We start from the raw sequence: 17092 nt of genomic DNA, 5'->3' as shown, positions 1-17092 counted from the left end.
AAGTTGCAACCCAACTTCTCAAAGGCTAGTCAGGGGTATAAGGAGGTTGTGTTTAGGTAGCCCAGCAGGAGTCAGAAAGTTTATCTAAAAAATTGACATCCATGGAATTATGGAAGGGTGGGGTAAGATTTAAGGAGTGATTTAGTATTCTAGGAGCAAAGGAAGGACATTTGAAAACAATACCAAGAGAATGCTGAACTGGAGAACTGGTAAAATATTCCCTGTGCTTGATGTGAATGGAACACCTTGAGGATAATTCCAGACTTGAAAGAAACATGAAAAAAAAAAACAAAAAACATTGGATCATGTCACTTCCTTGTTAGCAAACCTTCAATGACCCACTCTTAGTTACTGAGTAAAAATCTTAGCTTGATAAAATTGAAGAAATGTGAGTAAGCCCAGCAGAGAGGAGTGAAGTCACATGCTTCACAAGCAGTAGACCATATTTTCATAATGAGTCATGAAAAAATCATTAAAGCCTGATCCAGATTAGCAGAACCTCCAAGGTATTTTACAGATTCATAAATAATAATAAATGTCCAATATTTTAACCTACTAAGTTTTGGGGTATTTTGTAACTCAGAAATACTTACAAGATGAATTGCATTAGCATTTTGTATTCATTTTTTTCTAAAGTAAAAATCGTTTTTCTCTATTTATTATAAACAGAAATGTGAAGATATAATAGAAACAAATTTTGCTGAGCAAATAGAGCTGTGGTATTGCTTTGAGCTGGCATAGATGCAATTCAATTTATTTTCCTTTCTTGTTATAAACTTGGCTCTAAATTTACATTTTACACTTCAGTATAAAAACATATATACATGTAGATGTATAGATCTATGAACCATATATAACACTAAAACGAATACCAAACACTGATGTTTTCATATACAACTCATTTTTTAAATAACTACTTTTATTATGAACAATTTTAAGCAAAATAGAAAACTTGTGAGAGTAGTATCCTTAAACCCATTGTACCCCCCCTTTCCTAGCTTTAGTGATTCTCAATATGTTGTGAAAATTGTTTGTTACTTGCTGATTTGTGTGTGTGTGTGTGTTTGTGTGTTTTCTTTTGATGATATGAGTGGTATTCAATGCAGAACAAATTTGCAGCTAGTTCCTGCATTGTTTCAAAAAAAATGCTTAAAATGACTAACCTCTGTTTGTTGCCAAGTAACTCTTGGGTGTGTGCTGATAGTAAATGTAATATAACAGCATTTGCAGCATAATCAGATCTGAATAGCAAGTTTTATTTAAAGGGTGCCTGATTTTATTGCTCATAGGCATATTTTTCTTTCTTTTGCTTCTGGGGTTGCATTTTTGTTGGTGTGTTTTTTGTTTGTTTTTGTGCTTTGCCTTTTTCCTTGGTAGTAATCATGTTTTTAATGACTTCTGATGGACTTCTTTTTATGAAACAATACAAAACAACCATTGGAACTCTTTATTAAGCTCCTAGACTAGGTTGAAGGGCTTGAAATCCTACTTGGTGGGAGATTATTTGCTAAGCCATTTTTATTAAAAATGACTTCTCTGACAGTGTTAGATGAATGATGACAATTAATGGGACAACATGAGGGAGGTCGAGACAAATAAGTTCTAGCTGTTCTGTTTGTAAAAAAAAATAGATGTGTGTAAAATTAGGGGTCACTTTACCACTTACCCATGATAAAATAAAAATATATTTTTTCTTCTGTCTCATTTGAAAGGAAGAGTGAAAGAAAAGGAGGTATGGATGGATGAAAGGAGGATAGAAAGAAGGAGGAGAGAGAAGAAGGAATGAGAATAAAAAGGAAGGAAAGAGGGCTAATTATTTGGAGGTATATTTCTTTAAGCAGTAAAATCACCAAATATCCTGGTCAGCCTACACTTTAGTGCATAATATTATACTATTAAAATGGTATTTCATGGTTCTGAATATACAGAGGTTAGCTTAGATTCACAGAATATCATAATAACCTATGCTATTGCCTCGTAGAGGTCAAGAAAGTTAAAGCAAGGGCAAAAGTTGGAATTGTAAATATTCAACAAATTGTCATTATTTTCCCTAAAGAAGCTTGCTGATCGTTAGTGAAATTTGGTATCTCAAGAGGAATGCCATGCAAAAGTAGAATAAATTGGTTAAATTTATGTTCCCAAATTTTATGCAAAAATAAAGTTGTTTTCATAACATTTGGGCTGCTATAAAATATTATTCTGAAGAACATTTCTAACACTATGCATAATTAATATAAATTTAAAAATTTTTGTTTATATTTATAAACCTTGAGGTTTAATGGAGAGCTTGTTTATTAAAGTTTATTTTCTTTTGGTAACAGTGTTAATGGGATTTCTGGAATGCCTTTCTTTCTTTTGGGTCCAGAATCAAACTGTATGTCATCACCGAGTTCTATAAGCATTAAAAGATTCTGTTTATAAAAGCCCATGACAGACATAATCTTCTCATACAGTGTTTTCAAGAAAGCAGAATAAAATTTATTTAAATCCTATAGTAAAATTTTTATTATTGTTAAAATTACTTTAGTTCTAAAGACCTCTGTTAAATTTACATGGCATTTTCCACCTCTATTTTCAAACTCCATCAAAATCATTTCCCATCTGTATGACTCATATCATCAAAGACTTGAGGGAAATCAAGGTGTCTACTAAGCACCATATTAGAAGACACAAATGATGAAAACCATCCACAGAAATGGAAAACATGTGACTATTGAAATGAGACGAGGTAGGTTCAAATCCTGACTTTTGTCCTCATTTTGTAGAAGTTTCTGTTTATTTGTAGCAAAATAATGGTCAAATTAAATAGTGTCACCACACAACCTAGGTAATAAGTTTTAATTTTTCTTTTACACATGTTTATTTGAGATGTTTTATTCATGTTGTTTTATCTTACAAGCCTTAATTTTTTACTGTGAGTCCCAGCTAACAACACATCTTCTTAATGTTTTGTCAATAAAATAAAGTACAGAATGCTATATCAATATTTAATGATAAATTATTGAGATTTTTACATGTGTTACTTTGTTTTTAATTCTTGACCAGGTCCACTGAATATGTTTTTTCTAAGTAAATTTCTAAATAATTTTTGAACAAATTGTTTTTAGTTTACCTTCTTTTGCTTTTTTGGGTGTGTGTGTGTGTGTGTGTGTGTGTGTTTTCATTGGTTGCAAATAACTTTCATACTGAGGATTAATAATATTTGGAAACTTTTGCTGTGAAATAATTCTATAATATTTCAAAAGCTAAGTATTTAAAGATACATTAGAATTATTTCTGAATTTCTGGAATGCTTCTATTCTGTGTTGGATAATCAATGTCATGTCTTTAGAGAAGAGCCGCTTGATTTTTAGCTGATAAGTGGCAAAGAAGTGACTTTTGTGGTGGTTATTGTTCCTATGAGGATATGGAAGGGGAAAGAGTAGATTACTGATTCTTTAAACTAATTCTTGGTTAATTCTTCTCACTTGTTGTATTGTATCTCTCCCCTATGCCATGTCATTCCTGACCTTTCTGAATACTAAGCCTCTGCAGTGTTTCAAACACCTTTCATGGCTATGGTCTACCACCTGTTTCATCAGTCTCTACATTTTATACAGCTTTATATTTATAAGACAATGTAAGTCTTTTGTACAATTCAGGTTTGAAATATAGGCAATAAAATCACATTTAACATAGGGTTATCATAGGGCAAGGCTTTTCAATCTCAGCAATATTGATCATTATATACATCAGGGATCAGGGGCCAGATTATTCTTGTGGGAGTGTTTCCCATGCATTACAATATATTTAGCAGCATCAATTTTTAACTAACACCACACACTGTGACAACCCCAGTTGAGAACCACTATTGTAGAGCCATATTGGTGAGTACTCATTTAAGATTCTATATTAAGGAATATAAAAAGCTTTTACAGAAATACAACTATAAATAAACCAATTCAATATAAAATGAATGAACATTAAATTATAGTATACTACACAATGGAAATTTTATGTAGTGTTTTGTTATCTCAAGCCAAAAAGAGAATTTAAAATGTTCTGATTCACATGGTAACATGGTGATATTTTGTCTATTTCACAATTTTCTCTTAAAAGCATTTTTAAATGAGTTGAATTTTATCATTTTTCATTTCTAGAAGGCCTTTTATCTGTTAGAAGAAAAAGAAAATGATATGCTATGATAATTTTGCATACTTTCTCACTGCTACAAAAGAGATACTTTCCCTTATAGGACACATAATTTCTTGGAATTGACTATTGTCCCTAGAAACTAATTAGTGGCTGTTAATTTTTTCTTGCCTGTCAACAGAAGTGAAAACAGTAGTTGGCATGTTCACCTACTTGATTATAGCTGTTACATCAATCAGCATCTTTTTCCTAGGATTTATCATAATCTCTCTCAATAATTATATATTGTTTCCTTTTTCTCATCATTTTTAAACTTTCACTTTCAGCACAGACACATTTATTTTAAATGGTTAAAATCAGACATGCAATCAGTTAGAATTCATTCCCATCATATTTATGCAAAATCCACTGCAGCATTTTTTAAAATGAAATTTAAAATATTAAAACAACTTTATTCTACATCTACCCATGGTCTTCATTATTTACTCTCCATGTTTCTCTCAACTAATTTGATCAGAATTAGGGTTTATTGGGTGATTGAATGAGTTTGACAGTCTGCTGTGAATCTGATAAGTCAAGCAGGTATGCAGGTAATGGAATATTGAGCTTAGGAGAGAAATTGAGAAGATGAAAAATGAATAAGGACTCTGAACCCTAACATTAGCTCCATATTAACTAATTTTACATTTGATATTGAGTAAATCTTTTTGAAACCAATGAATATGATATTTTCCTTGTTTATTATTCCTTAGAAGCTTATCACCATATTAGAAAGTGATTATGTATAAATTCCATCACTTTTATATTAGAACAGTACTTCATAATAATTGTTAAAGGAGGAAAAAGCTGAATTAAACATGATGATATTCAATTTGCCAGTCAAATATGTTCACATTACAGTGAACAAAAGGAATACTTGAGGATTTTCAAAATATCTTGGATAAGCATGTCTCTGATTCTATTAGTCAAGAGAAAAGTTTGGGGATATACATTTTATTAGAAATTATGTTAAAGCAAAGAATAGTTGAGATTAGCCAAATTGTATATCGTAATAAATGAATATGACATTAACCTAAAATATGAAATTTTAAAGGCCATTTTCTCAAACTTTTGGGGGCCCACAGGGAGAATAATTTAGTGGCTCAGTTTTCCAAAAAACAAATTAATGATCAATGGTAAAATTGGTCTTTCTGAATAAAGGGAGGTGACTTAACTGTATAAAAATATATCTCTTGGTATCTACTTGTCCATAAACCCATACCTTTTATAGTACCTTCCAATATCGTTAAATGGTATTACCATCCACATGTTTACTCAAGCTCATAACTGTGTATCTCCCTTAACTCATGAATATTCATTAACATTCCACATCTAGTCCATCAGTAAATCTGTTATCTCTACTTATCAAATAGTAGTAGATGCTTACTGGATAAAATACTTACTACCACTTCTACCACCAATACCATGTTACCATCACCTCTTCATGGATTTCTTCAATGTCTGCCTTCCTGTCTTCACTGCACATCACTACTTCCTTAGCACTCCATCCTCCAAGGTGACTCAAATAACAAGGTGCCAGAGATACTGGACTTAAATTATTCTAGGGGCTCTCTTCTTTACAAAACCCTTAAAAGAAGACCCATAGTTTTTAGAATAAAAGCCAAAGTCTTTTCCATGTTCTATAAAGCCATGTGTGCATTGGCCCATGGATGTCTCTGAACTGTTTGTCTTCTTCTCTTACATGAATATGGTAACAATGGACTTCTTTACTATCCCCCAAACATGCTGAACATATTCTCATCTTGGAAACTTTGCACTCACTCTCCCCTCTGCTGGACATACACTTCTTCCAGAAATTCACATGGATCATTTCTTATGTTTCATATGATCTGAACACAATTTCCTGGCAGTCCTCTCTAAAATCACACCTGCATTAGTATTTCTTTAGCTGCTTCATTTTTATGGTATTTTTAATCACCTGATATTATGTTATATATGTATTTATGTATGTTTCTATTTTATAGCTTAATTTCTGGAATACTTGCTCTGTGAAATCAGAATTCTTCTCTCTCTTTGCCCTAGTGACTAGAACAGTGCCCAACAGAGAGATGCTTTAGCATATTTGTCAAATGAATGAAATGAATAAATAAACATTTTGCTTTATTTTCATTACCAGTAGTATTTATCCAATTAAATGAATAAAATATTAAGTATCAAACCTAGTCATATGGATTTTTTTATTTTCTTCAATACATGTATTTTGGGAAATGCATTAACAATTATGCCCTTTGACATTACTCTTAAATCTATGTTATCTTGTATATGTCTTATTCATTAAGCGCTCTCCCTGCACCTTTGTGCCTAGTTGTTTTGACACTCTTTGAGGCTTCTGAGGTCCATGACTATTGTGAGTCACCACAATTATTTTTACCAAATAAGAAAGATTTTTCCAACTTCAAAGCATTAGAGATAAGTGAAAAATAAAGTACCCTTTTTCTCCTAAATGGATTCATCTTGGATCCATTAATATTTTCTCCTACAAGGACCATTCATCTTGGTCCATTACTTTCTTCTACAAGGACCATGATATTGTGTCTACATGCTACAACACTCATAAGATCTATGCTCTACTGTTAGAAACTAATTTTAAAACATTCCAGGCCAAAGAAAGCAGAACTGAAATCACACTCTGAGTCATTCAGAGGTTGAAGCTCTTTGGGTGATCCAAGTTCCCTTCATTTGCTAGGAAAACAGGCAATTGTTTGTCAGTTCTTTTAAGTTTAAAAGAAAGAATGCACAAGTGACCCTTTGTAAAATGGAGTGAGTCAGTGGAATTGCCACAAAGCATGTTTTATTGTCAGCTGTGTAAATCTGTGGATATTATTTTGTGACCAGTTTTAGTTGGTGGATTTAAATGGAGTTAGAAATTACCCCTGAGTGTAAGACTCACCACAATGCATCATAAATAAGCTCTCATTTATGAACATCTCTATGAATGACTCATCCTTTTATTTCTAATTTAATACATACTATTTTTAGTCACTTGACAAATGCTCTTAAAATTGAATCTTGGAAGTATTTGTAATTATATAGATTATAAGCTCTGTGAAGTCTTACAACCTTTAAAATTTTTGTTTTGTTTGAGTCCTTTGCAATCCCAGTACGTTGTCTGGTATACTTAAAGTTACTCAATTTTTAAAAATTGTATTCTTGTGGAACAATCCCCCTATTATAAAAACTAATATGGGAAATATTAGTGATTCTTCAATTCAGGGTCTAAACCCCTTTAAACCTCAGTTTACCTCAGGTTAAACTTTGAATTCATTATTTCACAAATAGTAATAATGTTCTTACCAAGGTACATTGAATGCTACATTTAGCATATGCTAAATGGTATTGTCCCAAACTTCAGTAAACATCACCAGACAGATTTATTTTTCATCTACTGTATGCTGGTATTTTATCCTGTTTAATCAATGTGGGGAAATATTTATGTCACATGTTACATATAAGAAGATTAAGAGGTATTAAATGACTGTTCCAACTTGCCAAACCAACTGAGTCAGAGATTATTAAATCCACATCTCCCTGAAAGCTAAGTTTGCAATCTACCCTTATCTATCATAAGATTTCTAAGAAATAGAGAAAAAACTATTTAAAATACATCAGAAAAATATGATTTTGAAAGAACAAATTTTGTGGTAGGATTAGTATACAGAAAATACTGAGTATTCTCAATAGTGTTGGAGGGATTAATGTGGGAGGGGTCAAATTTAGCTTTTAAGGGTGATGAGTGATAAGCAGAGAAATGTGTGTTCATCTTAGATACCTCACATTTCTCTCCTCTTTGAGAACATTAGAAAGACTGAAAAAATCATAGTCTCTTTTACCCTACTTTTTTCTTTTTTGTTTTAAGAAGATGAGAACCTATTTCTTACTGTTATATAGATAAACTGTACAAGGAATGGGGGAAAGAGAGAGACTGCATCTCTTCATGAATAGTTAGGATATGTTAACATATATAAGGGATCAGTCCCTTATATATGGGAGTATACTGACTGACTTCTAGATGTTTCTGTAACTGGCAGCTAGTAAGAAAAATGAATGTCCTTAAAATTCCCCCCTTCTCTTGTGCAGAAAGGTTTTGTCAATTGAGACTTATTAAAAACTCTGTAAGAGAGGCCTGTTATTATTTTAAATAACTATATCAGTTTTGATGATGCTAATAAGATGTTCTGAAAAATAAAATGAGGGCTTGAAAATACTTGGGTAGATACAAAGCTGTATTTAATGCAGAGTTAGTGAGAGAAATAGCTCCATTCTAATTGTGCCTTTTGTGGACAAATATGATTATGGTTTAAAATCACTATGTGCTTCATGTCACTACTTGGACATTCTTTAGTTTTTGAGCTATTTCATTATCTGCATGTTTTAGTAAGAAAAATAAGTGTCCCCAAAAGACAAATTGTTCCCTTGACACAAACTGTCAGATGGTCTAGTTATGGTCTGATGCTAATAACTTTGCTTTTTTTAATTACAAGTAATGTTTTTCATTTTCCTTCCAGTTCTACCTTTACAAATGCATAAAAATAGGAATGTTTTTCTGTTTGCATGTTTGTTCATTTTGATTGGTCATTATTATTCTTGCATTTGTTTTCCACTTCTGTCTCCTGTCAGTTCAAATCAACTAAAAATATTAAATACTGTAATGTGCCAGAAACATTCAAATAATGGATAATTCTGTGCATGCCCTTCCTTTGTGGCAGCAAAATTTGTCACCCTCAAATGACTGTGAAACTGAGCTACACCTTAGTCTTAGAGATCACTTCCTTTCACAGTCATTTTGCCAGTGTGTCAAATCAGTAGTTCATCCTTTGTGTTATCTGGGAGTTTCCTATCACTTTTATCAAAGAAAGGCAAATCATATGAGAAATGTACCAAATTGATATCCATCACAGCATAATAGCAATACATGACACTTACAGATGATGACAGATTGCATTGCAAGAGCTCTGCTCTAGGTTATGATGATTTAATTGCATATTTTTACTTTTTTAACAGATTGTACACACCTTGAAGGGAACTTTGTATAGGCCTATGCAGAAGTTGCTTGACAGAATTTTCAAAGTGCACATTATAAAGAATTGAGTGGAAACATCTAGCAAGGATTCTAGCTTGGATTTGCTTTGTTACCTTTTGCAAACTTTTTGATCTCTTTGAGCCTCAGATCCTTGGTCTCTTAAACAAAGGGATTTTTATCAGTTCAAATGTTTATTTTTATTATTAAGCCACAGATCACTGTAAAGTATAAGGACAAAAAACAGAGTCATTCCTAACCACCTATCAGAGTGTCTGGAACATTATAGTGTTTAACATGTATAAGTTGAATTGAATTGAATTTGGTCCTTCAAAATTGTGGATGAAATATTGATGGATAGAGAGCTACCTTTGTCAAAACAGAGCTACTTCTGTCAAATAGGAGTGGGTGACATCCCAAGGCTTGGAGACATGCCCAGTGGGTCAGTCCTTCTCTCCTTTTTTTTACTTTTTCTGCCCAGAGGTGCTCTGTGCAAACAACATGACTTTAGGGAACATAGTTTTAAAAATTTAAAATAACTAATAAGCATTGAATTCTCTCTAGCCCCAATATCTTATGATTTCATGATCTAGACTTGAAGAATTCCTATGCTAACATAGAATTTGTCAAATGACAGAATATGAAAATTCTTCAGGACATAACATTATGTCACAGAGTGGGTGGTAGGGTAGGGCAGAGAAACAAAAACCTATTTTACATTTCTGAACAAATGTGCTACATATGGATTATATTATCTTTCTATACAGATTTTGTTTCCCCTCACCACAGGCTAGTGTGGGAAGTGTTTGAGCATGGAACATTTTCTCAACTGCTTTTTAAAACAAACTGTCAAATTATCTACTAGTAACTACATAATCACAAGATTTTTTAACTAAGAAACTTATTAAAATAAACCAGTTATTTTGACATCATCATGGCTTGTGAAGTTCACTAAAATTCATTTGATAACCAGAGTTGAAGAACTGTGACTTTTTAACCTATTAATGGTGAACTATTTTGACAACATTTAGTAAATAAGCTGATGTTTTGTTAGTAAGAGAATCAAATCTTTTAAGATCACTTGAGGCATGAAATCAGAGTATTTAAGGTTACTCAGTGATGTTATATTTTTGAGAATTTCAGAGCAATTAATCTCATCCTATTACCCAAACTTTCGTTTTTCACTTTTATTCCCATATTCTTGTTAAATATTAATGAAGGCAAATAAATAATGCATTCAATTAGTTATGAACACAGCAATTAGTCCTAGATGAGGTTGGTCTCCCCAATAAAGACCTTTGTTTTAGTCAACTTTTATTCTCTGTTACCAAAATACTGACTAGGACAATGTAGAGGAAGACAAATTTATTTTAGTTCATAGTTTCAGAGATCCATGGTCAGCTGACTACATTGCTCAGAGATTCAGTCCATGGTCAGCTGACACCATTGCTCTGGGTCTGATGTGAGGCCCAACATCATGGCAGAAGAGCATGGTGGAGGAAAACAGCTCAGGACATGTCAACCAAAAGCAGAGAGAAAGAGAGAGCTCCACTTACTAAGGACAAGATATAAAAGGCTATACCACCAGTGACCTTCTTCCTCTAGTCATACCCTATCTGCCTACAGTTACCACCCAATTAACCCATATCAGTGGATTAATCCACAGATTAGGCTAGGACTCTCACAATCTAACCATTTCACCTCTGAAAATTCTTGCATTTTCTCACACATAAGCTTTTAGCAGACACCTCATATCTAAACCATAATGATCCTAAGAACTCATTGCTGTTTTTCTAACTTGGGATGCACTATCCCTTTGCACTGACTGTGTTTTCTGTTAAAGAGACATGGAGGCAAACTGTTGAAGCACTTTGAATTCTTGAATCCTCTGGTGATGAGTACATGTAGCCAACTCCTGGCAGTTCTGTCTAGATCCACCTTCCAGTTATCAACCAAGCTGGCATGTCCTCCTGGCAAGGAAAAAAGAAAGTCTCAAAGCAAAAACATTTAGTTCAGTGACCCTTAATTGATCAATGTCTGTTTTTTATACAGAATAGAAGTTACAGTGACAGATTTCCAGGGACCTAGGCAATTCAGAGGTGGGGGCAGGAGGGGGAACTAATGAAGAACTATTTGTCTAAAGTCCAGAAAGTCTAGTTTACTAGGAATGAAGCATGCAATAGGATGCCCATTTTCCCAATGTATAGTAGCAAACTCTTAGACTTGTTGCTGATAAATGAAATTGATGAGAGCACAGATCAGAAATGTGTGGAAGTTTCAAATCATGCAAATTAGCAATATACATATACTACAAAATGTAACAGATAATAGTAATACAGATTTAGACTAAGGGGAAAATACCATTTTAAAATATCCTCTTGGTATGAGTATGCATGCTTGTACTGACACTAATGTCACATTGCTAACCCATTTAGTGTATCTCTATGTAGGAACACTTAATGCAATTAGTAGATTGTGTGTTTTGAGGTAATGTGATCCAGTATATGGAAAATATAAATGGAATTATGAAGAATGACAAACCTCTATACTGAATAATGTTTTACTACATGCCACATACATATGTGTGTAGCTTTAATATTAAAAAATGGAGGGCATCCCTTTAAAACAAAATAAGATATAAATATAAGATGTATCATGAAACAGTCTGATTTTTTTTTAAGAATTGACCAATCCTGATTCTGCAATTCAAAGGTGTCATGTGACTGTTGATCTGGAAATGTTATATTTTACTCTTGTTTAATCTAATAGCTTTCCAGCTTGCCTGAAGGTACCACCTGCAATATGAAAGTCATTACTTGGTAGAGTGCTTTGACACTACTTTGAGAATGAAAAATCTTTGAGAAAATAAACTGTATGCTATCATTCAGTTCATGCAACATAACTATAAGTCTCTGTACTATTATTATTGTTGTTTTCCAGCTCCTCTGACTGATAAGCCACCCAAGCTTTTGTATCCTATGGAAAGTAAACTGACAATTCAGGAGACCCAGCTGGGTGAGTAAATTCTTAATTCTAGTTAATACATTTTTTTAGTATATTCTGACAGTTAATAAGTCTACATAGTTACCATGTGATACTCTGAGCTAAACTCATGGGTATTTAAAGAGGACAGAATTAGGAAGTGCCAGCACACATGACATTCTGTTCTCTGCAAAGTACACCTTGAGACCAAAATGGATATATGCTATTTAGATGGTTATTGGGAAATGAAATAGGCTGATGATTTTAGCAATGATAGTATAGTGTAATGTTATAATGTTTGAATTCTTTTTAAAATAGGCAATATGGAACTATTTTATAATATCTATTAATATATTAACATGAATTTTCTGAAATTCAGAGAAAAGGATGGAAGTTCACTAAAGTAAATGTTACCATTATGGAAAAAAAAAAAGCATTTTAAAAATCTAATGCAGGGGCTGGAATTGTGGCTCAGCGGTAGAGCTCTCGCCTAGGACGGGCGGGACCCGGGTTCGATTCTCAGCACCACATAAAAATAAAGGCATTGTGTTGTGTCCATCTACAAAAAAAAAGTTCATTCTCATTCTCTCTCTCTCTCTCTCTCTCTCTCTCTCTCTCTCTCTCTCAAAAAAAAAAAAAAATCTAATGCAACATAATAGACATTGTGGTAATTGTTTTAGATAATATATTACTTAAATTTGATCAAGTGGCATTTGTTTAAGGAACTAGGGGATTTGGACATAAGGCCATGGACAAAATACTCTGTGATAAAAAATATTCAGTTATACATGAATTAGAATTCTAAAATACTTATCTTAGACCAAAGTATAGGACTTTTTAGTCACTTAGCTATATTCAGTTATACCAAATTGTGGAAAATTTTCCTTCTTAATTATAAATATCCATTATATTCTCTTAGGTTTTATTTTAAGTTGATATGTGGTATGTGTGTATATACACTTACATATATATATATATATATATATATATATATATATATATATATATATATATTCTCCTCAAATGTCTATAGAAATTTTTCTACTTTAATCTTTCAAAAATGAAAATGTATTCAATGTAGCCCGTCCCTTAAATTAAAATGTTATTATTGTTCATGGGGTGAGAAGTTGATGACAATTATAAATGTTTTCTGAATGAAGATTACAAAGTACAGATGTGATAATGTTTAGTAAAAACATATCTAAGTTATATTGCACAAAGATGTGATGATGGTTTTAGAACTTGTAAGCCTATATTAATGTATTCAATTGGTCCCCAACGCTGGAAATATCTATGTTTGCTAATTTTGAGGGATGATCATATTCAGGATTTATATAGACTGAATATTAATATACTTTTTTAAATTCTTGTTTTTTTAATATTTATTTTTTATTTGTACACAATACATTTATTTGGTTTATTTACTTCTATGTGGTGCTGAGGATCGAACCCAGGGCCTTGCACATGCTAGACGAGCGCTCTACCATTAAGCTACAACCCCAGCCCTTAATATACTTCTTTTATAGCAAATTCAAGCCTTTTGAATTAATATCATAAATATGCAAGTAGTATTATTCTTGATATTTTTAGATGAAAGACTATAGGTAGCATTGAAGCAATGCCATATATAAAATAAACATATTAAAATTGTATCTTACACTTTACTCACACTGTGATATTGCTATTTTATTAAAAAATGAAATATAAATTCTCAAGAGTGGCCATGCTTATATAGCAATTTCAACAACTCTTTGGAAGATATATTTCTAAGAAGCTATGTAAAACTTAAACATCTTGGGCAAAGAAGAGGGAAAGTTATGGTGGTAGTAGTTATCTGTAATGGACATAATAAAAATGAAATTTTTATGTTTTTAATTGTATGTCTATATTTGACAGCATAATTAAAAAAAATTTTATGGTTGATGGTTGCCCATTGGGTTTTTTTTTAATTGTCCCTGAATTTTGAATAAATCAAATTACTCTTTATCTTCTATTATAGTGCTTTGTAAAATACAATTGTAAAGCTATTTTTAAAATAGTACCTTTTCTTAAACAAAATCATAAAGACTACCCACATTATATTGAAAATTTATTATGCAAATTGAATGATTTGACTATGTATTCATTTGAAGATGTATGGGCCTATCTATGAACAAAATGTTCAAGAAATATTCTAACTCCTTTATTGTCACTGAACAAAGGAACGTGGTTGTCTTTAACCACAACTAAAGACATCAACCTGGCATCTTGATTATTTTTTATTTTTTTATTTTTATTTTTGCAGGGGACAGGGTTTGTGGATTGAACCCAGGGGGTATTGACCACTAAGTCACATCCCCAGCTTTTTTTTTTCAATTTTGAGACAAGGTCTTGCTAATTTGCTTAGGACTTCCCTAAATTGCTGAGGCTGGCCTTTAATTTATAATCCTCCTGTCTCAGCTTCCTGAGCTGCTGGAATTACAAATATGCAATACAACACTTGGCACATCTTGATTCTTTTAAACAATTTTCGTTTTGTTTCATTTTTTGATTCCAGTTCATAGTGCATCACCAGATAAATGACTTGCTAGTTAGAGAAATTTAACCATTATTAATCCCTGGATTTTTGAGTGGCAGTTCATTTGAAATAATAGCCATGCTATTGTTGCTAGTAGATGAATTAACAACAAAAAATATAAGTCAAGATAAGGAAAGAGCATTAACCACAAAAAGATTTGAGGTACCTAAAATATACTGTTTTCTCCAATATACACCTTGACTTTAACTTCCTTGAGGATAAAATTTTGCTCTTTCCAGATGTCAAAAAGCTATCATTCTCACAGGTTCTGAAGGATATGGAATATAGGTCCCAAGACATTTCCCCTATTTGCAGTAGTTCCCCCACCTGCCTTGTCTGGGGTAAAATTGAAGCTTTTGTCAATTAAAAGCACAGGCACAGCCAGAGAGAAGGAACACAAAAGGAACTCACACCTGACTGGCACCTGACCCACCACTCTAATGTGTCAGCTGACTCCAATATAATAAGCCCCAGGAAATTCCCTGTCCACACTCCTGTCCCACCCTAATGGATCAGCTGACTCCAATATAATGAACTCCAGGAACTACCATCCTGTCCAACCCTGAATGAAGCCTATTAAAAACTCAGACCTTTATTTAAGCCCATTACCATTTTCTGCCCCCTAAATGAGCCCCATCAGCTGTTTGATGGATTGACTCTGCCTCTGAATAAAAAAGAGCTTGCTGATTCAAGGTCTGCCTCCTGCCTCCATCATCTTGTGCTTACAGGTGCAATATGTGATATCAAATCCTAAGAAAGAGGGACTGATGCATAGTCATGGAGTGGCAGTAGGAGGATTGTATGTCTCAGAGACATGGACCTGTAAGTGGTGTCTCCCCTTATGAGTAGGTGAAAATCTCCAAGAGAATTTCAGTGGATAAGAAATCATGGATCTGTCTCAACCTGTTCCTAAATCTAAAGTTAACCTCAGAATATAATGAAACACCTGTATGAGTTATAACTTTAAAAATCCAGAAATATACAAAGCTGAGCTGGTACATGTCTGTTGATCTACCTTCTGTATCCTTGCTAAATTACACATACATCCAAAAATCCCTAGTAAATTTAAGTCCATCAATTATCTGATTTCATCTCAAATGTATATAATTCATTATATAAACTTCAATAAAAGCACAGATTTCCTGGAATTACCCTTAATCTCCACATTCACATTTTTTTCAGTACTACAAATTGAGCTCACTCACCCCCTTTTTATTTATTTATTTATTTATTTAGATAGTGTCTTGTTATGTTGCTCAGGCTGGTCTGGATCTTGTGATCTTCCTGCCTCAGCCTCCCAAACAGCTGAGATTGCAGGTGTGCTCCAACTACACCAGGTCCATATTCACTTTGTACTGCCATCTGCTGGCCATGCCAGCCTTTGCTTTGTTTTGCTTTTCAGTATCACTTGTATTTTCCTGTTCTAATTCCTTCATCTTCTCAAACTGGAATAGTCTGGTAGTATCATTTAAACTATTTCATTGTAGAAAGCAAATGGCACTAAAAGGCCAAGTACTTAGGAAACAATATAATGGTAACTATATTTATATAAAATATGTAAAATTGGCAGGTTTGACATTTCCACTTTAAGTGGCATCTGTGTGTTATTTCTAAATGTGAAAAAAAGAACTTTGTTCTTTTTAGATAACTTTCAGGAATCAGCAAATATATGGACAGCATTTTCTTGGGCAAAAGGCCCAGAAATCACATTGCAGAATTCTGAAGGTCAATCCAAGAGGTAAATCTGACAGTATTTTTCAGGCTGCTGTATTCAAGAGAGTCAAAAGACAAACACAATTGACTTGCTGAGTGTGAGCTCTATAGATGTCATTCAGAGATCTGGTCTGAACGTTATGTCCAGGAGCCCATTTTCAGAAGCTTCCAGATCAGAGAATGGCATATGTCATTGCTACCAGTTTTTGAAAGTGTAGAAATCCACCTTAGCTTTGACCTAAAGAGACTAATTATAGCTTACAACTCAGAATTTACTGAGAATTATAAGTAGATGTCAAACTTTACTTAAATTTTGTATTTTTCTCTAAAAAATAATTATGCAGGTTATTGGTAGAAATTTGGGTGAAATATCGAAAAGGATCTTGTTTCATAAACTCTAAACTGTATGCACATTTGGCTGCTTTTAAATATTCTCAGAAAACATCCTTTAATGGCTATATAATAACCAGATAAAGTCATACAATTTCATATGTATTTTTGTACATTTGTATTTTTTTAATTCTCATTATCACAAATAATGATGTGATGATCTTTACTTATGTATTATCCTTTTCACCTTATTCAACAGGACATATTTCTAAAGAAAAAAAGATTCTGGATAAAAGGAATAA

At 32.8% G+C, this 17092-nt stretch overlaps 1 protein-coding gene across 1 annotated transcript in view; it reads left to right on the top strand.

Moving 5' to 3' along the window:
* Il1rapl1 (interleukin 1 receptor accessory protein like 1) overlaps positions 1-17092 on the top strand; it is a 1313791-nt gene that overhangs the window by 1011694 nt on the left and 285005 nt on the right. The window contains exon 6 of the mRNA XM_046425318.2: positions 12149-12223. Coding sequence (XP_046281274.1) covers positions 12149-12223 — 75 coding nt within the window. The remainder of the gene's footprint in view (positions 1-12148; positions 12224-17092) is intronic.

The sequence above is a fragment of the Marmota monax genome, unplaced genomic scaffold, assembly GCF_021218885.2.
Source record: "Marmota monax isolate L192 unplaced genomic scaffold, Marmota_monax_Labrador192_F-V1.1 WCK01_AAM20220418_F8-fsc00075, whole genome shotgun sequence".
NCBI classification, from domain to species: Eukaryota; Metazoa; Chordata; class Mammalia; order Rodentia; family Sciuridae; genus Marmota; species Marmota monax.
The sequence above is the reverse complement of the archived record's forward strand: the minus strand, read 5'-3'. Positions and strand labels throughout refer to the sequence as shown.